This window comes from Colias croceus, chromosome 19, assembly GCF_905220415.1.
Source record: "Colias croceus chromosome 19, ilColCroc2.1".
Lineage (NCBI taxonomy): Eukaryota > Metazoa > Arthropoda > Insecta > Lepidoptera > Pieridae > Colias > Colias croceus.
In genome coordinates this window covers 8,466,157-8,492,157 of record NC_059555.1, presented here as the reverse complement: position 1 = coordinate 8,492,157, position 26,001 = coordinate 8,466,157, and the positions used below count along the sequence as shown (strand labels likewise).

The 26,001-nt window shown below is 41.5% G+C and overlaps 2 protein-coding genes across 2 annotated transcripts in view; one reads left to right on the top strand and one right to left on the bottom strand.

Annotated features, from left to right (window-relative positions):
* Positions 1–26,001, top strand: part of LOC123700171 — an 85,104-nt gene that overhangs the window by 19,710 nt on the left and 39,393 nt on the right. The window contains exon 2 of the mRNA XM_045647309.1: positions 15,388–15,543. Within this exon, the coding sequence (XP_045503265.1) occupies positions 15,388–15,543 (156 nt within the window). The remainder of the gene's footprint in view (positions 1–15,387; positions 15,544–26,001) is intronic.
* On the bottom strand, positions 12,620–15,061 carry LOC123700168 (piggyBac transposable element-derived protein 3-like). The gene is made up of 2 exons (XM_045647306.1): positions 14,866–15,061; positions 12,620–14,600 (listed from the first exon to the last, which is right to left on the bottom strand). The coding sequence occupies exons 1-2, from the start codon at positions 14,897–14,899 to the stop codon at positions 12,682–12,684; spliced, it is 1,953 nt and encodes a 650-aa protein (XP_045503262.1). The 5' UTR covers positions 14,900–15,061; the 3' UTR covers positions 12,620–12,681.

Sequence of the window (26,001 nt, the reverse complement as noted above, 5' to 3'; positions counted from 1 at the left end):
GAAATACAGTGGGTTATGCTTGTTATGCATTCATTGCATATTTATCACACGAGTTTAATTTTTATAAGCGGTTCATGATAATAATTTTGAACTTTGAAGCATTTGTTATTCGATGCTTGGTTTCCTGACTTTCCTGTACAGTTAGCGGTTCATAAATTTGTATAGATTAAAGAATTTGGAACAAAACGCCGTTTTGGCGAGCTCATTTGCGTGCTTACTGTACATCCTGAAAATGACGCCGTTTCAAATTAAATAGTATGTATTTCGTTTTGGGGTCGGTAACGGTATTGCTCGTGCAGGCGAGAAACATTTTATTTACATGCGTTTAAAAGTAAATTATACGATTGTTTAGAGTTTAGACTGTCCTCGGGTCGGGTAGCAACAGACTTCAATAACAAACGTTTCAGTATTCAATTTCATTTATACAACGATAAAAGGCCAGAATTGTAAAATGTAAAGGTAAATAATTGTGGTACTCTCAATAGAAATATGTATTTTTCAAGGATCATAAATAAAATGTTCCAACTGCTGACGAGTCAAGATGATCGATCACTCCGGCGTCAGCGCACAATCGTTTGCATCATTATTATGTATATTTTAATTAATATGCACATAGTTGCTAGGTGTCGTCGACCGCACGCTTACTCATGCAATGATGTTAATGTGATCTGTTCGCTTTCCATGTATAATTGGAAATTTCGTTTCCTGAACTCTTTTACTAAGTTTAAGATTATTTCATCTTGGATATTATTCGTTGGAAACAATTGTAGACTGTTCTCTTACTTAAACTGCGTTTGCTTGAAAGTGTCGTGTTTTACAATGCCCATTAAAATGCCTTGGTCGATTCCAATTTAAGCGGTTTCTTCGTGAAAGTCGGAAATGGCAGGTGTGGGTGTTGAAGAAATTGTTTTAGTTGCATCATGGTTATTTGCTGCTTGATGAGATTTTGAGATAATGGAGTAGGTAATGTTCCTAAAAGATGCCAGCGTGATGATTTTTTTCTAGACCCTGCCAGATGAACTTCTTCTGGTACCGAGTAAATGAAAATATACATGCTTTTAAATAAATAGATACCTACATTTATAAGCTTCGAAATAACTTGGAAATGCACAGACAACAGTTTCAGTGTGACACTAATTGAAACGCCTGTCAGTCGGACTTCACGGGCTTCAGGGGATAAAAGTAATCAGTGTAAAAATAATACAAGGTTCCAACTCGTACACTTTCTAGCGAACGTTTATCTTTTCACAAGTAATACTTGTAAAGATTAAATGTCATAAATGCTGACGAGGGATAAATGAAATCGCAGGTGTAATGGTAAACTGTGTTCGCCTATGTCTATGTTTGCGATTGTATTTTCCTAGAATATCCATTTAAATTCCTGCCTTTTGCGGAAGCGTGGCTTGACAACAATCTCTTGATATACAACGGCAGTGTATAGTTATGAGAGGTTCGAATGAATTATTGATGACGGAGTCTAATACCGTGATCGCCAATTTAGTTTTTGCGTTGAGTGAAATTATTCGACGCACGTGTACGAATTTATAATTCTCTTCCGATCGAATCTACTAAGGTGATTTGTTTTATTTGTCACACGTCGATATAGAAATAAACTGAATAGAAGTTACTGTGAGCGATGAATGTATCTTATTTGCAAAGTCTAGTTGTACCAAGGTTTAATATCTCTTAAGTTTACAACAAAAAACCATTGAATCAAGTGCAAATGATTACAAATCGCCTCTATCCGGCGACGGGCGCTGAAAGTCATCTGATAAGAGCATAGTAGAAACAAGAACGTACATATACAGTAGATATATGTAAGTATGTATATGTTACGATGTATTTATACTTTGGAGGTCGGGCAGGTCGATTACTCACTGGATATGAATTATGATCGATAAACTTCATTTCAATGTCAGAGGGACCTCGTCCGATGTAATTGCGTTTCATAAAAAGATAACGATTCGTTCATGTTTTTGACATGTTTTGCAGGTTTTTCCTAACTAAATAACTTACTTGTTGTTTGATAAGATTTCTGATAGATATCGTAAATTTTGATATGTTAATTTACGACCCTGCATGTCGTATTAGTAAACTGAGGTTAATTTACGATCAGAACGCAGAACCCCCAGGTTATTTCTGTCAAAATCGGCTCTAAAATATTTCTATTTAGTGTAATAAGATCTTTTCGACATAACTGCATTACAAGTAGCAGAAGTATGTATATTCGAACAACATCATACAGTGTAATGTGAGAGATGTTTATTGCAATAGTATCGAGTGGCTGGGAACGACGCAGGCGGCTCTGATTCTTGCAATTAGTACTGTTACCACCTGCGATACTCGGTGTATAATTTATGTTACGGGGTTGGCAAGTTTTCTCAAGAGAATCAGACTTATGTTACGAAAACATATGTTATCCGCCACCAAATGGTTTACACCTTCAGTTTAATAGTCTTATTTTTGTTCAATCTTCACCTTCAATTTTAGAATTAATGTTTTCAGAATAATTATAAATACGTATGTATTTTCTTTTCGTCTACATACAAATCTTATGTTTTTATTGGACGAATCTTTACTTTTTCTTTTTATAAGCTCGCTCTGAATAGTCATTTGTCACTTCAATTTATTATCGGCTTCAGATTCTAGGAATTTCCATTAGGAAATGTGAAAGCTTTGGTTCTGAATACCATTGTACGGTTTTTATTTATGATAGATAAGAATAAAGTTGTCAATAGGATTTGGGAAATTATCCTGGAAATCCATCGATGCGTACAAATAGGACAAATGATAAATTAGCACCTTCAAAATCGAAGCAAATATTTGGCATCAATATTCAAATAACGTAACAAAGCCAAATTAGGGACACACAACTACACAAGGCGAAGATTGTTACTGTAATAAAGATTTATTACCAAAGGCAGCAGCCCTAGTCAGTAGCTGACGCGAAGAAAGTGGGACACATGCTTGTAAAAATAGATACCGGTTATCGATTGTGTAAAATACTGGGAAATATTTATAATTCAAACATTCAAATGCAGCTGTAGTTTTAATTTCCATTGCTGTTGTCTGTCTGTGACAATTTCCTATATAAATAGGACGAGGAAAACTCATTATGACATGTGTCATCGTAAATTCAGGACAAACAGACGTGAGCAATGCGTGTACGATATAATTGATTGTAAAATAAATCGTAATAAACGTCTGCAGAGCGTCTGTTGTTATCTTTCATATCTTATCAAGTTTCAATTTAAAGCATGTGAACTTTATTCCGATATTTTTAGTCATTGCTTTTATCTCCTGCCATCTGTTCTTGATCGTGATTATATAAATCAGATCAGAAACTTTTATGCCAATCTTAGTAAGGTCTTGAATTACTTCTGCTTGATTTGACGACGCAAGTTTAGTCGGATTGGTAGATAAGAAATACATGTTTATGAAATCTATGTTTCAAAGTCAAATATTTTATTTATTTATCTCTAATTTTCTACATATTTCACTAAGAATGCAATTTTAAACAGATATTATCTTATAATAAACTTAATAATAAAGATATCACAAAAAGCAAAATAGCTGTGTCATCACGTGTTGGTTTTTTGCTAAAAGGCATTTGTTATTGTGCATGTGAACGTACATATTCCAAGGAATTCTAATTGGCACTGGAGAATTTCTAAATTAAGCTGTGTTAATTATAAAGTGGAAACAATGCGAAGCTTGTAAGGATAATTTGTAGAATTATCTCCTTGATCTCGGAGTGCAGATCCCGTTGGTAGATTTGTTTTTATATCCAATGGATTCAGCGCTTAAGATCAAACGCTCGAATCCATTAGATCTTTAGGTACTATATCGTGTATGGTTACTGGCGTTGAAAGATGGTATGTTTGTCTTGTGATTTGTAGTTCAAGCTGGTTAGGATTCCTTTTAAATTCGATTGGAAACAGGCATTCGATATGGCGCCTAGATATTTTAGGAGCTCTTGTGAATTTTGTGTTTTTGAATCTTTTGGAACATAGATGCAAATCAGAGTTGAGCAGGTATGATCAATTTTGGTTAGCTGAAGTAAATAAAAACGTATAAAAGATTATGTTGATAGGTCTTCTCTAAACACAAATCTCCAATCTATGAGAAATATGTGACAAGCAAATATTTTCTTCGTTATGCTGTTTGAATTTCTGCATAAATTCCTTTTTACTTGTAGTAATTTCATCTTTTAAAATAGAACATGGTAACCCTATGATATCTATTTATATCAGATCGCCTCGTCCGGTTGTTCACACCGTGTTTACAATTTGGTCCAGCGTGTTTAATTACGTGACGTCTCGCTTATTTTTAATTTTCACCGGATTCATCATTCTTCACACCTTTTTTCATTACAAACATTTATTGCTTCATAATAGTAGCTCCAATGTTATCTTTGAGATGCTTTTTCGTTTTAGAAATTCTAGGAAGTTTTGGTATTGTCCCTGGATCTTCTGTACAAATATCGATTCTTAGATGGATTGTTTTTTTTATTATGTTTGATCTCCTTTTTATGATGATATAAGAACTTCGTATTCGTATATGGATATTGCCACTGTCCTGTACTACTAAATTAGGATTAGTGAATCACTGTCCCAGAATTGAATGTGTAGAAAAATATTCGGCCATGCTATTACAGATTGTCCACTTAGTTAAATGACTGCCAACAATCACTTAGTATGTATTGCAAATTGCATTTTGTTTATCTGATAGCGTACACCGGAAATTGCTGTGTCTCGAGTGTCAGTTCGAAGAATTTATGAGAGATGAATGTTTATATTTGCATGATGATTTCATGGGATGCACAACGTTTTGTATTGTGAAAAAGTTATTTTGACTTATACAAATAAGAAAATTTGTATATTGCACAGAATGGTTACTGTTTCGTTAGTCATTATAAAGTTCTTGCATGCTCGCTTCGAATTATTCTTTAAGAATTTTGGTATTTCCCGCAAAATTGCAATCATACAATGTTTTGGGTATAAGATCAAAAAGTGTTTCGCTTTTTATGACATCACGTCGGGAAAACCGAGAGTCACGTTTAACCGTTAATAAATAAAGAATGTTTGAACAAAATCGTGAAACCTTGTCGAAATATCTTCTAAGGTAAATCTCGAAATATATTTTGGATGCTTATTATTGATGTATTACAAAAACTTTATGTATGAATAAGAAGTCTGTAATGTTTTACGAAAAAACCATAGTAAGCCTTGAAAACAAAAAATCTGCTCATGTTCTCTAAACTTTTTACGACACATTTTAAAAAAAATGGCAAAAATAACTCCGTCTCAAAATCTTAAATACTTATCTAACTTTGAAGTGAATAGATTTTTTGTTCGCATCTGACAAATTAGAAACATTGTCTTAGTACTTAGCCATTAATCAGCAGCTGTGACCTTGAAAATCTGAACCACGTTAGAGACGACATAATTGGTAGCGATTTTTCAAGCACAGAACTAATTATACTGAGTCAGTATCCGGTTTGAACAATGGTTGAGTCATGGATATTGTAACCGCTTGGTGTGTGGTGTAAACAATGCCCTTTACGAATCGAAGGGATGCGGCAGGTGATCTACCTCTGATTTTGCAAGTTTCTATTGCGTTTGGTAAAAGGTGTGGAGACCAGAAGATGTTGATCTTTTGTTATCTGATTTATTATATTGATATATTAAGAAGAGCTGGAACGTCAACACATTTACACATTGCACATGTTAGGCCGGGAGATACTGACACAAAATTTCGGGTCATTTGTAACAGGATGGCGGTCTAGTGGGGTCTTACTTATCCGACGAGTGTGACTTACGCCCACGCGACTAGTCCGCCGGTACCAGCGTTCTGACCATCATTTTTCTTTTTGTCATTGCGTAATAAGACCTCTGTAGAACCGCCATTCTGTTACAAATGACCCGAAATTTTGTGTCAGTATCTCCCGGCCTATGTATGTGTCATATTTTGCAATTGTTTATAAATACAGGGTGATGTTATTGGTGTAGTACGAATATCTAAAAATCTATGAAGAATTTTGTGATACAGTAAATGGAAGAATTATAGACTATTTTACAGTATTTAATAAAATCATTTAATTTTTTGTTCATTTTCATTAGAAATGTCAATTTTTCTCACCAAGGTGGAAATTTGGATGATAAGGATCTTGTTAGAAAAATATAAATTTTGACTAAGATCGGCATTTTTTTTTTCAAAAATCAAATTACTAATTAATAATCAGAGTTATCACCATTTACATTAATTTACAAACGATATCGGTTGTTCTTACTTAAAATTGAATACCAATGTCTTATTGCGGTATGTGTTCTTTGGAAGTGTTCGTAAAGTTGTTGATCCGTAATTAAATTTTGCGGAAAATCTTTTAGAGCGCTTAGTTGTGACATATCCTAAGCATATTTAATAGAATTAAAAGACGAGCGAATATCCAGAATAAAACACAATACCTATTCTTTATGACATTATTTAAAAAAAATACGCCAAACTATACACAATTTTTACTTGATGCAATCCTCAAAGATCATGGACATAGTGTATTGCGCCTTCCACCATACCATCCAGAACTCAACCCAATAGAGTTACTATGGGACATAATTAAAGGGAAAGTAGCATCACAAAATGTGAACTTTAACTTGAAAACTGTGGAAGAATTATTTAGAAAGGAAGCAAATGCTATTAGTCTGGATATGTTTAGTGACGTTTGGAGAAAGACGCGAAAACATGAGAAAAAATATATTCAATTAGAACCAAAAGTAGATAATTACACTGACTCATTTATAATAACATTAAGAAATTCCGACGGCGAAACATCGTGTTCTTCGAGCGATGAAAGTTTCAGTGAAGTAGAAGATTACGATTACGATTAAATAGATTCTTCTTCTTCTCTATAGATACTGCTTTCTGAATTGGTGGTAAATGTTAAAACTGTTAAACTGTTATGACGATTCAAAAGTGCTTCTAGAAGAAGTCTAATTGTATAAATGTTTGAGTTTGAGTTTAAAACCAATAGTGTGAAAATTATACAATAAACATGTAACACGTATTTGTTAGCGCGTATTGGTAGGTATTACGTACTTAGTACAAATATAATATTTCTTAGATATTTTTACTCGACCAAAGTCAGGACAAGACTGCTCCGCAACTGCAGAAAATGTCCGTCATTTAAATCACTATCAAAACAACCATCCGTGTGTTGGGACTTGGGAGTGAGCGCACGTGTTATTTGTATTGTTTTTATGACCTGAAATTTAATTATTATTTGATAATTGAATGATTATTAATACTTTTATCCAATTGATTATTTTTAGAATAAATAATGAAGTTCATCAATTGATTTACTTTTAAATTATAATTTTACAGGTAAATTATGAGAGCTTTCATAATTATATTTGCATATATTTATCTACAACGCACCCATTTTACAATTCAAGTCTAAAATGAAACTAGAGTCGCATTTATTTTTGAACACACTGTAAGTGAAATTGCATAAGTGTGAGTACTGTGAACATGCCAGCTTTCCTTAATTGACCTGTACGGACGACGCGGTTGGCGCAGTGGTAAAGTAACTGCCTACTGAGCCGACGGTCCCGGGTTCGATCCCCGGTCAGGGCAAAATATATTTGTGTGATGAACTCAATTATTTGTTCTTGGGTCTGGGTGTTATTATCTATATATGTATTTATTAAATATTATATTTATCATCGCCTAGTACCCACAACACAAGTCTTAATTGAGCTTAGTGTGGGACTAGGTCGATTTGTGTAATAATGTCCTATAATATTTATTTATTTATTTATTTATTTACATATTTAGAAATTTTTGGTAAAAGATACAAAAATACGTTTATTCGCATAAGAAGTTGTGTAATGACTGAATCCAAAATATTTTCTGAACGTGTTATTCGTTAGGTATGTTTTTGTATTCGATTGACTGGACGGATTGTAATTATTGTACGACTAGCAATGCGTCGTTGCTTTACTTAGAATTGCTACAATTAGCGTTCTTTATGTTTACTTCGTCTTTCCCTGGTATAAATATTCACACACTGGGCTATGAAATGCAGGAATAACGGCTGTTTAACCTATTACAATTAAAAAAGATACCATCAACAATATCATTAGATTAACATAGCAACACGTAAGTTCGTTATATTGAACTTATTTACATAGCGTCGTTTCTTATACAGCTGTCACAACAGATGCGTCGACGTGACGGTTAAGTTCGTATGTATGTGTCTGTACACCTTACATAATTCATAACATTGGTACGTTGTGGGGAGGAATAAAGGATATGTCGCTTTGTGATGAATAAAGGATATGATCTTTTCAATTGAAGAAGTTTTTCAAGGTTAAGGAAATTTAATTTTTTGAATGTAAATAGACTGGTTGGACTATATTTTTTCTCTGTGATTTGTAAGATAGGATTACATAAATGGTTCCTATTATTGTATAACAAGTGATTAAACTGCGTTAAAAACAACCGACTTCAAACTTGCACTTGCAACATTTACAAATACAGACAAAAATGCTCATAAAATAAAAACTACTGGGCCTATCCGAATAAAATTTTTATGGGACCAATTCGACACCATCTCGCATCGAACAAAAAAAAGAATCACGTAAATCGGTTCAGAAACCTCGGAGTAGTCGGTGTACCTACATACATAAAAAAAAACATACCGGCCGAATTGATAACCTCCTCCTTTTTTTGAAGTCGGTTAATAATAATTATTTATTGAGTAACTATATAGAAATAAAATATTGGAGACAATTTATTATGAAAAAAAATATCGAAAAAATATAATAGACATAAGATAGTCGAGCGTGCTTGACCGGATTATCTTTTCATTTATTATTAAGATTCATTAGGAATTATTTCTTCAATGAGATAGAGGTCCGCGCCGCAGTCCAAAAGCCCAGCGGCGGCGCGCCGGGTGCGGCACCCGGCGCGGCGCGGCGTCGCCGGCGTGGGCTAGTTATTTTTAAAGTTATTATGGGGTGGGCGGGCAGTAGAAAAATCTCTCTTTAAGTTTAATAAAAAAAATATTTTTATTAAAATCAAGTAGCTTAACTATTTAGTGATAAACATGATAATTATAAACATTGCCAATAATTTTATTGGCAATGTTTTTTTTCATGTCAGAGCAAGCAAAGGAGCAGGTGGGCCACCTGATGTTAAGTGGTCACCACCGTCCATAAACACTTGTAACACTAGGAGTGTTACAGGTGCTTTGCCGGCCTTTTATGGACAAATAAGCTCTTTTCTTGAAGGCCCCAATGTCGTAGTTGTTCGGGAACACCGCAGGTGGCAAATCGTTCCATAGTTTCACCGTACGCGGAAGGAAGTTGCGGGTGAAGCGGACAGTGGTGGAGCGCCAACCATCCAGATGGTGCGGATGGAACTGGTTTTTACGGCGTGTGGTCCGGTGGTGGAACTGTGCGGCTGGTAAAAGGTGGAACAATTCCTCAGAGCACTCCCCATAGTAGATTCTGTACAGTATACAGAGAGACGCAACGTCTCTCCGCACTGACAGTGGGTCGAGCCTATCGGAAAGCCTACGGTCATCGACAATTCGAGCTGCTCGACGTTGGATGCGGTCAAGAGGAAGGAGTTGATACTGTGGGGCTCCGGCCCAGAGATGAGAACAGTGCCCCATATGCGGTCGCACCTGAGCCTTGTACAGCTGAAGTCGGTGGGCCGGCTTGAAGTACTATCTCGATCTACTGAGCACACCAAGTTTTTTCGAGGCTAATTTAGCCTTCGCTTCCAAATGACTGCGGAATTGAACGTCACTCGAGATTTCAACTCCGAGGATTCCGATTTTCGGCGATATACTAAGGGGAAACCTCAACCTGTGTCTTTAGGAGATTGAACTCGATTAAGTTCGCCCCAATCAGAGACTTCTTGGAGAGAAGACTCGACTTCAGGCACAAGTTTGTTTCGACTCTCATTGAGGCTTTCCTTTGAGGTGTTTGCACGGCCGGGATAAAGAGCATCCCCCCTACTGTCGTCTGCATAGCAATGAATGTTACTGATTTGTAACAAATCATGTTTATAATTATCATGGATAAAAACAATTTTGTTAACTTTTGCAGGATTTAGACGCGATCTCTTCGCAGTTAAGACTAGCCCAGCTACAGAAAAAACCCTTTTACTTGGCGTGCTTGAAGCTGGGATAGATAGAAGCGATCGCGCTAATTCGGCAAGCCCAGGAAAAACAACTTTTTTTTTGTTCCCAGAACTTAAGAATGTTGCCCTTTACATCTCCTAAATCTGAAGGGTTAGCCGTAGCCAAATATCTCCAACACTCTTGAGCGACGTCGTCATCCCCATCAATAAATCTATTGGAGTGTTTTTTGGCTAGCTTTTGGAGTAAAACATCTGGCATCGATATAGTAGACATTGTCTATTATCGTTGCCGTGTTGTAGACAACAACGCGTGCTGTGTTCGCGCGCAAAATTTGAACTCGGCGCCAATTTTTCTGTGACCCGGCGGCGGCGGCGGCGCGCCGGGGTCTCTCGGCGGCGGCACGCCGGCGTGGCGCGGACCTCTACAATGAGACTCGTTATCAAATGTGTTTGCAGTTTCTTTCTTTATATTTTTATGACCTACAATCTTTCGTGATTCTATTTGACCTAAGTTTTGTTTATATTTATTAGTTTTTTTATTATTTATTTTCTACCTCTCGATATAAATAAAGCACATGATTTAACTGATTGATCACATGACAAGAAGTCAAGAACATCTTATGTAATATTTTTCAATAAGTAATTGCTTTTAAATACAAACCCAATGGACTTTAATAAACATACATTATGAATCATGTATCATAACAAGTCGTGGAAATGTTCAATGCGGTATTTATTTAAGTATTAAACTTTATTTCCTTGTTTTGAGTAGAACTAGTTAGCTGGTCTGACTTCTACCTCGTTTAATCTTTAACTGTGTTGAGTTTAGAAGCATCGTTCAATACTTTTAAATAAACTTTGACTTTATTTTTGAAGTGAAACTTCTTTAGGCGCGAGAATAAAATTTCAAGGTCACGTCACGGCAATGCCGTCACGTCATGGAGTAAGGCGACGATTTTATCTTTGAATCGTGCCAAAGAAGTTTCACTTCTGACATGTTTGTTTTGAAATAGAGTGAGAGATAAAACAATTTGCAGAGTTAACCGAGTAAAACCTTCTGGAAATATCTGCTTTCATATTGACGCAATTATTTCCTAGCTACGAATCCACTTACATGTAGGTAACCCTTGCACCCACTTTCCTAGATACTGTAGTGCTATCAACCACTACAAAATGCGTCGATCCAATTAAAACTACATGTATTCATCATGTATTGAACATCGATGTCAGAAAACAGAGAAGGCTTTTAACATGGAAACATAGAAACTTTCACACTTACAAGTGGGTTGATTGTTTATTTAAGCAGAGGTTTTCCATTTTACATACATAATGTGGTTACGTAATTCGAGTAAGAATTCTCGAGTTAGCAATGGTGTGTTTGTAATTCAATGGGGTTTAAAAGTAAAACTTTCTTTAAAGGCAATTTAAAGTTTCTGATTTTGTTATTTATTTGTTATTATGTATTTATATTTACTTACACAATCGACATTAAGTGTAAGTTTACATTTGACAATCTATTTGATAGGTGAGCTTTGTAGCTTACATTTTAAATCATAGTTACTCAGTAGTGGTACAAATTTGCATTTCCAAAATTTCCACGTTGATTGTTTATGCAAAAACGTTCGTTCTTTATACTTTTAGAATCATGACAGCCTTGAAATCCAAATAGACGAAGTAGAACTTCTTCTTATTGACAAAAACCTTAGTAAACTCTTCGAACTTAAGCGTTCTGTACTTATTCAAGTTATTCCTATAGGTACATATAGTTTGATAGCTACAAATACGAAACGAATCGACAATACAATTCGTTTTTACGAAGCGAAGTTCTAAACTAGTTTGCAGTGTCAGGACGAGCTATTGTGAGCTAGCCGCTAATGATGGCCATTGTCTGGATCCTTGGCCATGCTGGCCAAGTTTTGTTGCTTAGTGGTTGTGTTATGTGGACTGTGTATGGTGGTTGATAGGGGTTATTGTTTTGAGTAACTAAGAAGGGTTTGAATGAATTATGTATTGAGGAATCTGCAGACCTATCTAATTAGGGTTTCATTGATAATTTTAAATATAAGTAAGATAACCCTTTACAACCGGGAGCAAAAATTTTGTCAAAACCAGTTAAAATCTTATTCTGTCCTTTCCTTATGGTCCATATAATGTAAAAAAAATATTTAAAAAAATCCTGTTCGTGCTGGTCTCCAGCAATCAGACCCTCACAATCGTGAGTCTCAGGAATAATTTGTAAGTAGCATGATCGTGAGTGTTTCTTCTCATCGATTTATTTACATTTATTTATAGATTAATAAAAGAAAATTTCATATTTTAATATATTTATTTTAATAAAAAAACACATATTCAACATTCTTTTATAATTTTAATCAGTCTTCAAGACTAAATAACGAGTAAAATCAAACTTAATAATAAATATTAACTTCTAGGAGATCAAAGTATGTAATTGTAATGTCAAGTACAGACAGTACAGTAGGAACCATAATTATAACAATAATCAGCCTTAGTAGATACTAATAAAGATAAAGACTACATATTTTTAACATGATAGGACATAAAACAATTTTTGTCACGAGACAAACATAAATACCCATCACATTTGGCACATTTAATTTTAGAGCGACTTCCACAACCTTCCATTCGACAACATCTGGGTGCTTTTATGTCATCAAAGACAGGATAGTGTTCATATCCGTCATACCTCTTTGCTTCTGATGGAGCATTAGCTGGTCTGAATATTTTATAATGTCGGCGAGGGACAGATGGTAAATCATCCTCATTTTCTTCTCTACGAAGACGATCTGGTATGCAGGATAAGCTATCGGCAACATTCAAACGAAAATCAAGCAGAGCCAGTGATTCTTTTCTAGGTAACTTATTGGCTAAACAATCGTTTCTGTAAAGCCTCCAAGAGTTGACCAGCGCAAGATCCAAGAAGTGTATGAGAACTTTCAACGTCCACTTTTTGGTTTTAATAAAAGCTCGGTAATATTCCATCTGCTGATCAAGTACGTCGACTCCACCCATGTATTGATTATAATTTCTCACAACTTTTGGGGCTGGAACATCGACGTATGTTTTTTGTTGTTTATTCCATCTCTTAACGTTTGATTGGTCTTCGCCAGCAGTACAGTTTGACGCTAGTAAAACGGATTTATTATCTTTCCATTTTACTATTGCGGTGGGCTCACAAACAAATTGCTGTGTCTCTCCTCGTTGCATCTCCGAATCTTTTTTAAATTTTAGTGTTGTTCGATCGGGAATCCGGTTCTGCATTATAGTTCCAGTTGAATGCAGACCTAACCTGTCCATTTCCTCAATCAAAGCAACAGTGGTGAAATATCGGTCATGGTACACACAACTGCCGGGAGGAATCTTTTGTACTAAGTGTAAGATCACAGAGGGACCGAGGCCGAGACTTGAATCACCAATTGTAGATCTAGCACCTCTGTAGATCTCAAAATCTAACATGAGTCCTTCAGATGTAGTCAAAACAAAGTTTTTCAGGCCTACAGGTCGCGGCTTATTTTTTACCACTTGACGTAGTTGACAGCGCCCTGTAAACGGGATCATTTGTTCGTCAATAGAGTAAAATCCCGGCACTCTTTCCAACTTGTTACAGGTTTGTTTTACCTTGTCGATCATAGGTTGTACCTTCCATAGCGGATTACCTGTATCATTTGCAGCCGGAATGTCAGAATCAATAACATGGAGTGCATTACGAAGGACAAGGAACCTGTCTCGTGACATAAGACGAGATACCAGCTCTAACCTAGTACCAGCTCTCCAATACATCGGCAGTCGAGGAAAAGAAATGCAGCCCATGATGATATGTGCTGCAAATAATTTAGCGATCTCTGCACTTGTACATTTGAGTTCACGGCCTGTAGTGCGTAGGAAATATACGTTTGTGCAACGCGATACCTCTTCTAGAAACTCAGTGTCAAAATAGTCATTAAAATAATCAATTGGACGCCTTACCGGCTTTATTTGCAGAGCAGGATAGTCGTGCGCTTTCTCTGCGAATGTAGTCTGCTTCCAGACTCTCTTTCTCGTTGCCCTGGGTGCTGATGCTGAAACTCTTCCTCGAACAGCTTCCGGAACAACTTCTGATAAGCTGGATCTATCATGTGTAGCAGAAGTTGAATTGCCTTGGCGTGATCTTTTAGATGCCCGAACAGTGTTTCTTGGTGTCGGCGGGATTTGTATCTCATTCAACGGAGAAGGTTGTGGCACTACTGGAGTAGCTGACGTCGAAGGAGACATAAAGGAACTCTCAGGGACAACTTCATCGACCTGCTCCCCTTCAAAGTGATTTTCATCATTAGTTTGCCTAAATAAGACATCTTGATCGAATAATTCCAGGTCGTCTTCGTCAAAATCTTCTAACTCTGAATTATTTCCATCATTTAAAAGGTCTGCTATCATGTCATCAGTAAGCTTAAGCCCTAAAATAAAAAATAAAACCATATTTAGGAAGCATAATACTCAAAACCAACTTAAAAATGCACCACAACAAAACAGATTAATTGTACGTACTACGACCGGTATCACACGACCGTGAGTGTTTAAATTTCGAAGAAGATTCTAATAAAACTATCGATGTAAAGTACAAAAAACGCTTGATATACTTTACAGAAACTCATAAACAAACGATACACATAGAAAGTTGTTTAAATATCTGTTTAAATTACGTAAATATTAGGTACTTACGCGAGCGGGAATCGTTGTCGAAGAAAGCAGCCATCCTTCCTGCGGCCTCTGGGCTACTGACAAGTTATGACTTGTGTCTACACTAATAAACCAGTTTTTCGCGCGCTCTCAGATAGACTCACTAACGATCGGCACAGGTTGCGTTCGCAAAAGTTGATTTGATTTTGGTCCAGATTTTTTTAAAGTCAAGACTCACGATCTTATCAGACCGGTTGTAAAGGGATAAAAGAAAGTGAAGATGGAATAAAATTTAAAGTGTACATACTTACTGTGATCATTTCTACTTCTATTCACTTTGGTATATTTGCAAAAGCAACAATATCATTTGACTTATCAATTCTATGGCTACTACGTTAGCTATTACATGTGTATTTGCCTGCAATGTGTCACATCTGAAACTTAAACTATATCACGTCATGTTCTTCATGTGCATTTGAATGTGTTGAGTGTTGACCTTAGTCTCGTAAGCCTTAAGTTTTCCGTGTTTTGACTCTATTAACGTTCCATGTTGATTGTCCCCAGGCCCGGGCAGTCGGAGCACGGGCACGGTGCGCTGGCGTACGGCGGCAAGCAGGTCGGCGTGGCGCAGGCGCGGCCGGCGGCCCCCTACGCGCCCAACTACCCGCCCACGCCGCTGCGACTGCATCAGACCGGCTATGGCTCCGCACCTTTATACAGGTAACTATTAATAACTGTTGTAACGTTATTAAGCATAGCATTAAGTACGCGGTTTCGCCCGAAGATGGGAATGAGATGTTTCACCGCGCTATAAAGTAGCCTAGATGTCAAAAATCGTATAAAATCGCTCCGACGTGAGAGGTGTGATGGGTGACTAGTAACCCATCTGTAATTATCACCTTAACCTATGTAAAAAATGGGTACGATATATTCATTATTCGTGTTACCATTGAAACGTTTAATTTATAGTACATAATTAGGAATAGAATTAATAAGCGGTAATAAGTAAAAGATTCGCGACCTAGGTTATGCATTTGTAGCACACTTCAGCGCGGTCAAGTCGTTGAGAGATACAAGTATCTACTTATACTTTGAGTGGGAAAGTTCCATGTTTGTTCATCAATCATATCGAATATATTTTATCAAGATTAGCCAAAAAGTTGTCACTGCAAAAAGTGACACCTAAAAGTCAGGCCATATAATATTAATAATCGTCCTTAACAATTATATCTGTATATGAGACGGCTGTGACTTGTGACGTAACGCGATCTTTTCATAATAGTCTGGCAATCAGCCAGCGGGTAACTGCACTGGCACTGCGCAGACCGCTGGCACTCGTCTGGCACTCCGCCTGGCACTCTCACCGCTACAGGAATAACTGAGATTACCTTTGTGGAGAGCCATAACCTCATAACATGATTGTAGGAGTGATTTACTAATGGGAGTTGTTAATTAGGTCACGATACAGTAGGTTAGGTTTTTTAAGGAAAAAGTAAGAAATGAAATAGGTTTAGACACTATCCTATTGGAATGTAGGGTAAAAATATAACTTAACACTTTTGAGAACATAAGATTCCTTCAAACGTAACACGAAGTTATTCGAGATTTTTAAAAGAAAATATGATGTCGTTAAACTTATTTACATACGCATAGATAGGCAAACATACACCATATATTAAACTAGATTTAAAGACCATTTTCTTTAAACCAGATCAATATTTTTCACCCGATTTTATCCTTATGTTAATTTCTCAATAATATATGCTTAATCATGACAGTTAACCATGGTTTAAGGCTCCGCCTATGAAGTAGAAATATTTAAAACTTTACGTCATATTTCTGCGAAGTTACATCACTATAACTTTAACTAGCAATGTATATCACAAACATATCGAATTTCCCGTGTGGAGTTTCTGGTCTCCTATCGGGCGCGTCCCCAGGTGGCGGATAGGGGGAGGCCTCCCAGATATGGGGGGTACCGGAGGTATTGCCGGCGCGGACCAAAATCAGCTTGGAGGAACTCGAGGGCTATGTGCCTTCGTCGCAATTTCTGCTCTGCAGGGAGTTTCCCTGTGCAGTTGCTGGGTTCGAGTTCGAACAGTGCTGCTGTTGGCGGCGACGTATGGTAACCAGTGGTTGCGGACGTTTTAGTCCTACTGGGCGAGGGGCTGCTCTGCAGCGGTGGATGGCGGTTGCTACAATCGCGGCGCGGCGGGCTGGGCGGCAGGTTTTCTGGCGTCTGGTAAGGGGCTTCGGCCTCCCGTCGGGCAACCTGTTACCCGTCGTAGTGTTGTTGTCACGTCTAGCAGCTACGACGGACCAGGGGGCTTGCCTTAAACGGCTGGTTCGAGAGGAAGGACACCTCATCAAAAACCCTCAAATCTGCGTTTTCAGTCCAGCGGCGTGGATTTCCTGTCCCTTTTGGACAGTTTGGCTCGGGAGTGCGTGAGCTTTAGCTGTGGCCTCCCATGGATACCGCCCGACCTCCATGGTGTATAAGGGTTATCTGGGTGCAGGGGGCACCGCCCGGACGGACTTTTTATATCCCCCATACTCGTGGGAACAAATATGTCACTTAACCCGGCCCCATTTAACGACGACTTTAGCAAAATAAATATGGACAATGATGGACAATATGATTCGGATGACGTTAGGACAAGAAGGACGAGAGCTGTGGTGCTTTCAAAATCAAGCTCAGCCAACAGCGTGGTGGATCTGCATTCCTACGAAAAAGGAAGGCTGTGGCGGAAGAGGTCCCTGGATAGGAGCCGCTCCGGTTCAGATTCAGAGGATGGAATTGGGGATTCAAAAACCCCTTGCCAAAAAACATCAAAAAGAGGGAAGGGCCGCACGCCGGGTACGTGCGCCGCTCGGCGTGCAGCCAAACTGGACGCGGCGCGCAAACTGGAGACAGAGTTGCAGGCTGAGCAGGAAGTCGCGGAGTGCGCTGAGCGCATCGAGGCGACGCGTGCTAGCGCTCCTCTCCCCCCCATACCAATAAAGGAAGGGAACACGGCGGAGGCTCTTAGCCTCCGAATTGCGGAAAACTTGGCCGCCATTGAGAAGGTGCGGTCCAGGTCAAACAATTTGAAGACAACTTTCAAAAAAGTCCTCAAATTGGCGCACGATGACATTGAACTGTCGGTGGCACAATTCAAGCGGCTGACAGTCTCTGAGGAGACACGGCTTCTGCAGGCGGACAACTCCCGCCTACAGGCCGAGATCGACTCCCTCAAAAGGGAGCTCGAAAAGGTGAAGACCCCGCAAAGCGTACAAGTGTGTCCTCAACCGCGGGAACCTGATGCTGATCTGGTAGCTGACATTTTGCGCCAGGTTGGAGACATGATTAACGCCAGGTTTGAGGCCCTAGAGGAGCGTCTGCCGCCGGCTAAGCGCTTAAGACCGGCGCTGGCGGCGGATAACAGGAGAGCGTCAGTGGAGGGCGTCCAACAGGCGACCCAGGACCTTGTCACTCTCCTACCACCAGCAGAAAAAACGTATGCAATGGCTGCCTCGGTACCGCAACCGGGCATATCGGCGACGGGGTCCACTCCAAAACGGGCCGTGAAGCATGCTACGGCTCCAGTCGGGAAGACTGCTTTAAAGCAGCAAGTGGCGGTACAGGTTGCAGCGACGGCCATGAAGCCGAAGCCGAAGGCCAACAAGAAGAAAAAAGCGGCGTCGAAAAGCGCGGCGAACTCAAAACCCGCCAGCAAAGTCGCGCCCTCCATATCAGCCCCATCCTCAGACCCCCTCCCGCAACAGCAGCCAAAAGAAGAATGGACTGTTGTCGGGAAGGGCGGGAAGAAAACAAAGGGGGCCAAGGCTAAGAAGCCTGCGGCGCAGTCTCGCAAAAAGCGACACAAGCTCCACGTTCCCTCTTCCTCGGCTGTCGTCCTGACCCTTCAGCCGGGAGCGGAGGAGCGTGGCATAACCTATGCCAAGATCATGATGGAGGCGCGGCGTGGGATCGATCTTGGGGAGATCGGCATTGGTGCGATGCGCTTTAAGCGTGGTGTTACCGGTGCCAGGATATTGGAGGTACCTGGTGCTTCCAGCACAAAGGAAGCGGATGCTCTAGCCACCAAATTGCGGGAGGTATTAGGCGAGGATAATGTGAAGGTGACCAGGCCAGTGAAGTGCGCAGAGCTGCGAATTACTGGCCTGGATGACTCGGCCTCTGCTGAAGACATTGCGGTCGCGGTCTCACACGCAGGGGAGTGTTCCGTCGAGCACGTAAAGTGTGGTGCTCTGCGTTCTGGCCCTCGGGGCGCAATGTCAGCCTGGGTGAGCTGTCCGGTGACCGCGGCGAAAAAGTTGGCGCAGGTGGGGCACGTTTTGGTGGGATGGGTTTCCGCAAAGGTCTCATTAATCGAGCAGAAGCCCCTACGCTGCTTCCGCTGCCAGGAGCTAGGCCACGTAAGTGCTACGTGCTCATCACTCGAGGATCGGAGTACCATTTGTTTCCGCTGCGGTGAAATGGGCCACAAAGCGGGTGAATGCTCTGCTACCACTGCTCACTGCGCCCTTTGTGCAGAAGCAAAGCGACCAGCAGAACATCGACTTGGAAGCTTAGCCTGTAAGGCCCCCAAGCCAAAAAAAGGCGGAATGCGGAAGCAAGATGGCGCTCGGGTTCCATCACGCTCTGCTCTGGTGCCTGCTGAGGTGCCGCAAACGGAGGCAGCTATGGAAACGCAGTAATGGCCCCACTGCGTTTCCTACAGGCCAATATCAACCACTGTGCTAGGTCCCAGGATCTTTTACTCCAAAGCCTGGCAGAGTGGGAGATTGATGTGGCGATTGTGTCTGAGCCGTACAATGTCCCCGCCTGGGATAACTGGGCGGGTGATCTGGATAGCTTGGTGACACTAGTTGCACAAGGCGGTACACAAATAGAGCGAGTGGTCAGGCGACGGGGCTGCGTATCAGCGGTAATTAACGGATACACCGTCGTGGGGGTGTATTTCTCGCCAAATCGCTGTCTCGCTGATTTCGAGGAGTTCCTCGTCGTGTTGAGAGATATGATCGACCTCGCGCAGCCAATGTCTGTTCTCCTGGCCGGGGACTTCAACGCCAAGTCCGTGTCTTGGGGTTGCCGGGCAGGTGACGTGCGAGGTACTCTGCTTGCAGACTGGGCGGTCGCCTCTGGGTTAACACTTATTAACCGCGGAACAGAGCTGACATGCGTGCGACAGAGGGGTGGCTCTATTGTAGATATCACCTTCGCGAGCCCCGCTCTCGCTCGTTGTATTCAGGACTGGAGGGTTCTGGTGGACGTGGAGACGCTTTCGGATCACCGCTACATCCGGTTCAGCGTCTCCACGCCCTCGACGGCTCACAGTCGATTCCTCACTGGTGAACGCCGTCCGCGCTGGGCGCTTGGAAGCCTAGATAGGGAGCTTCTCATTGAAGCTGCCATAGTGCAAGCCTGGCTCCCGACGCCGCAGGGTGACGGTGTTGATGTGGAGGAGGAGGCCACTTGGCTTGCCGATGCAATGGCGCAAATCTGCGACGCGAGCATGCGGAGAGTGCGGTCAGTTCCACGAAGGCGACAAATGTACTGGTGGTCCGCCGATATCACCCAGCTACGCGCTTCTTGCGTAGCTGCGAGGCGGGCGTACACCAGGCATAGACGCCGTAGACGGCGTGACGAAGAGGAGGAGGCGCGGTTATACGCCGTCTACAGAGACTGTATCGTGTCTCTCCAGGGCGCGATAGGCACAGCAAAAACTCGCGCATGGGAGGAGATGCTCGAGGGTTTGAACCATGAACCCTGGGGTCGGCCTTACAAGAGGGTGAGGCAAAAGCTTCGCCCTTGGGCCCCGCCCCTATCTCAAACTCTGGAGCCTCGATTTCTGGAGCAGGTGGTGACGTCCCTGTTTCCGAATCGGGGAAGACATTCTCCCCCGCCGATGGTATCCACAATGACTGTGCAGGAGGAGTATGCTGATGAAAATGTCCCGGTGGTCACGCGTGACGAGCTCGCAGTGGCAGTGGAGCGGCTCAAAGCAAAAAAGACTGCCCCCGGCCCTGATGGTATCCCAGGGCGGGCTTGGGTACTGGCGCTAGAGTCACTTGGACCCAGGGTGGAACAGCTCTTCACAGAATGCCTTCAACAGGGCCAATTTCCCCGGAGGTGGAAGACCGGGAATTTGGTCCTGTTGCAGAAGGACGGACGCCCGCGCGATTCGCCCTCGGCTTACAGGCCGATCGTGCTGCTCGATGAGGTGAGCAAGCTCTTTGAGCGCGTTTTCGCAGCTCGCCTCATCGACCACCTGGAGGGAGTGGGGCCGGACCTGAGCGAAAACCAGTTTGGATTCCGCCGGGGACGGTCCACCATTGATGCGATCGCTGCGCTGCGTGAACTCGCAGACAATGTGGCTGATGAAGGTGGAGTGCTTTTGGCGGTGTCTCTTGACATCGCCAACGCTTTTAACACGCTACCATGGAGTTGCGTAATTGAGGCGCTCCGCTATCACAACGTGCCCGAGTACATGGTGCGATTGCTGCAGTCCTACCTATCAGAGAGGGCTGTGGCGTACCCCACACGCCGTGGATGGATGGAAAAGGAAATGTCGTGCGGTGTTCCACAGGGCTCGGTTCTTGGGCCTCTCCTGTGGAACATCGGTTACGACTGGGTCCTGCGCGCCACTTATCTCCCGGGTGTAAGCGTGCTTTGCTATGCGGATGACACCCTGGTGACTGCGCGTGGGGCCTCGTATAGGGACGCGGCCCTCCTTGCGACCGCTGGGGTGGCGGAAGTTGTGCGCCGCATTAGAAGACTTGGTCTAGAGGTGGCCCTGGACAAGTCAGAGGCGATTTTGTTTCGTGGCCGTCGAAGGGCGCAGGCTGCTGGATCAGCAATCCAGGTGGGCGGTGCGTCCATCAGCGTTGGTCCCACGTTGCGCTATCTGGGCATCGTGTTGGACAGCAGCTGGACATTCGTGGAGCACTTCCGTCGCCTAGCCCCCCGGCTTGTTGGGGTGGCCGGGGCACTTGGAAGTCTGCTCCCGAATCTTAGAGGGGCTGGGGGTGCGTGCCGTCGTCTTTACACCGGCGTCATTCGCTCCATGGCCCTCTATGGTGCGCCCATTTGGGCTGACTCTTTGAGCGCCCGTACCAGACCCCTATTGCGTAGACCGCAGCGGGTCATGGCGCTCAGAATCGTGAGGGCATATCGCACGGTGTCCTTCGAGGCCGCGTGCGTAATGGCGGGGACGCCCCCGTGGGACCTGGACGCCGAAATGCTGGCAGACGTTTATCGCCGCGTCGCCGCGTCTAGATCGCATGGGATCAACCCATATCTGGAGCAGGTCCAGCAATGGAGGGCTGATGCTCTCGAGCGGCGTTTCATTGAGTGGAAACGTCGGCTCGAAGAGCCCAGCGCAGGAGTAAGGACGGTCGAAGCAATCCGACCGGTCCTACGTGAGTGGTGCGACAGGCGGCATGGGGCCATCACCTTCCGCCTGACACAGGTACTGTCCGGACACGGTTGTTTCGGGCGGTACCTGTGCAAAGTCGCCAGACGGGAGCCGCAAATGGCTTGTCATTGGTGCGACTGTCCGGAGGACACGGCAGACCACACTCTCGCCGTGTGCCCCGCGTGGTCAGAGCCCCGAGCTCGCCTGGTCGCAGTCGTCGGCCCTGATCTCTCCCTGCCTTCCATAGTTCGCAAAATGGTTGGTGGCGACAGATCGTGGTCCGCGGCTATCACATACTGCGAGTATGTGATGTCGCAGAAGGAGGAGGCAGAGCGGGCCCGCGAGAGAAACCCTTCCTCGGATCCGATTCGGCGTCGTCGTCCTATTGGGCGTCGTCGCCGTGTCGCGGCCGCTTTACACGGTCGCGACCTGCCTCCCTGATGATGGGCACCGGATGGTGGAACGGGGATATAATCCATCATCCGGTGCGGAGAGGCGGCGTGAGAAGTGTTCCACTCACGCCGCCCCCCCAGGAAGGTAGACCTGGCGGCCTCCCGCCACATTCGCGTTGGGCCTGGAGATAGGCTGCCGCTGACGGGTCTGCGGACGCGGTTCTACCGAATACCCGCGGCCCCGTCTATAAAGCGGCACGGCGGAACACAGTGGAGTTTAGTCGGTAGGTCCCTGCACTCAGCTGGGTGAGTCCGACATAACCCAGGGCTCTTTCCCCGAGTGCCCTGGGTATGCCTAAATGCATTCTCCACTATAAAAAAAAAAAAAAAAAAAAAAAAAACATATCGAATTTAAACAGAACCACTCGAATTACGTTTACTTTGTCATATTTATATGTCGATTAAGTAACAACTGTATTGGTTTACAACGCAAAATGTATGTGTTTATTTTTTGCAAATTTGTTAGTAAATGGATATTATTTTTAATTACATTATTTAGTATGTACTTACTAGCTTTTTTACGAATTTCGTGATTGAAAAATGAAGACGTGGTTTAAAGCAAAAAATAATAATCACATAGGATAATGTTGATTTTGTAGTGGTAAATGTCTAGAAGAATGAATGAAATGAAAATTATGAAATTTGTTGCTTGATTAAGCTTCGTTATTTTATTTTTAAGGATACGCGTACCTTTTGTAATTCGTATCTGGCATAACAAATAATACAACAAATAATTGGAATTGCAACTAAATATGATTATTTGCAATAGCTATAGCATGGCTCTAACGACGAGTTATCTCAGCAATTTGGCCGATTCCGATCTTAATGACTGGCGTTGGGTAATTAAAGTACAATGCCACTTTAATGACATTACAAGATGTTATCTTGACTGACACCAAAGTTATTAGATACTAGCTTTCCGCCCGCTTTGCATTACCTACTAAAAAGTAAAAACTTCCCCTTGAATCACTCTATCTTTGTATTAAAAAAAAACTGCATCAAAATCTGTTGCGCAGTTTCAAAGATCTAAGCATACGTACATTAGGAGTTAGGGCAGACGAGGCAAGCCACGGCTTTATACTAGTAATGCTGCTTTATAAAAGTGATCACTAAAATGTCGAGTAAAGTCTGGCATAAAAAGTAGGTGGATAAAGTTAGTAAGTTTGTAATCTGGGACGCGTTCCGCGCCACGTCAGCGTACTGTGTCTGTGTAGACTGTAGAGTGTAGCGCACGAAAGCATAACTGCAATGCGTATCGCGAATCGAGAGCAGCACGCTGGCGACCACGTGTCCGCGACGCTCGATGAATAATAATAAAAAATAAACAGCCGCTACAGTTATCCGCCCCCCGCCCCGCGCCACGCGCCGCAACCTTGGCCTTCCCCGGCCCCGCGTCGACGCCCGCCGATTTCTCGAACGCAAGGTTGTCCAGCTTTCCAACTTTATTTTATTGTCTTTGAACGTTACAACATTTTAATTTCACGGGAAGTGAGAATTACCTAGTTTTGGTGGTCGAGGGTTGAATGAAATATGCAAGAATACGCTTACAATCGTGTGACGTAAATCTATAAATTGCCAAGTAATAAAATAAACAAAATTTATTTATAGATGAGTATGCACTCGTGTTGCGTAATCGTGACACTTGCAATTTAATTAATACTTGTGAAATATGCATAAGAATATTATATTTAGTTCCTTGTAAACTTCTTTTGATATTTTTATGAACACTACTAGGTACTGCGCCATTATTTTCTTTTATATTTCCTGCCAACAAACTAGATTCCTGTTCTCTACCAGGTCACAGATTCTATTCAAATTTTAACTTGTTTATTGCAAGATATGGCAAGATCGAATAACAAATACATGATTTACTCAAGAACGTTCTAGAAATTTTTTACCAAAAATTAAAACTTGTTACATAATTTTGTTCAGTTGTTTTATACACTGCAGAAAAATATAATTCGCAACCCTATGCGATTAATTCGCGTGCAAATTTTAATGGAATCAACGCGACCGCGACGCGGTGCCGCGGGACAATGATCTCAAAATCTTAAAATGAATGTCACGTGGCGACACGCGGGCCTGTAGCAGTCCTGTGGCCTGTTCTATATCCACATGTGGCGACTGGCAACCCTGGAGCGAGATTCGCGCGCGAAAAGCACGTGGTTATTGATTTTTCTATGAGTGCTAAATTAATAAATGAATGAAATGTAAATATATAATATTTTCGATGAAAGTTTACTTAGATGTTGAATGAAGTCATATTTAGATATGAACAAGGTTTGGCCACGTTTGGCTATGTTTTAAAATTACAAGGTTAGGTAATAATGCATAAATCGTGTTTCATTACGATGATAATTACGTCCAAATATTTGCATTGAATAAAACATAAGAATGTACTATTATCAGGGTTTTTTCGTCCTGTAGATAGGTTAACTAAACTGAGTCATGTACGAGGTCACTGACCCGTTTCAATTTGCAGTGTGCTTCTGCAATTAGCATTGTTTTGAGATTGCTATCTGCTCCGTCGATTTTGTTTCGTGGTTAATGTGTTAATTTAGTTGATTGTGTATTCATGAAATGCGAATGGATTAAGGGAAAAACTTGGTTTATTTGGAAGAAATAGAAAACGAAGGCTTGTATAGGAAACTGATTTGTAGTTGTTGACGTGAAAGCCTTCTAAAGTTGATTTTAAATTAGTCGATATTATGAAATATGTATCTATAAGTTAGTCATGATTGAAGAGCAAAATCGATTTCAAAAAATCATTTTTATCTCATAGGTAACATTGGTTAAGTTATTTAACCTACTACGTAACACTACGCAACAATAAACATGATGTTAAATAAATAAAATAAAGTAATTTAATCCTCGACTTGTGTTTTAAGGAGACTTTTTTAAACATCTTATCTTTAAACAAATGTCTTACGTCTGTCAGTATTTATACAGTCAACAGTAATTATAATAAAAGAGTTTAATTTAAAGTTTAAACCTTACAATTTATCCGAAACTTATTTGCATAAATATTAAATTTGCGAATTAATATTATGTATGAAAAATCGTATAATTACCGCGCACATAATTCGGTCGTTCAACTCATTTGATGACCCTCGATCGTTTTGGGACTTACGCCTAACTTCGTACAGGGGAGCAGAATAATGAAAATGGGTTCGTATATTTGGGAGAAGGTAACAGGAATTTATATAAAGGAACCCTATTATATTTGCATGAAATATTCGTAGAATTATTGGATCGGATGGAATTTGATTTTATAATTCGGGATACTTTTAATATTGTTAATTATT

What these genes read in the sequence shown, in the direction of transcription:
- LOC123700168 (XM_045647306.1), bottom strand. Translation starts at nt 14,899, where the DNA reads ATGGCTGCTTTCTTCGACAACGATTCCCGCTCGC. An exon ending in CGACAACGATTCCCGCTCGC is followed by an intron (nt 14,601 to 14,865) that starts GTAAGTACCTAA and finishes TTTTTATTTTAG; the next exon opens with GGCTTAAGCTTACTGATGAC.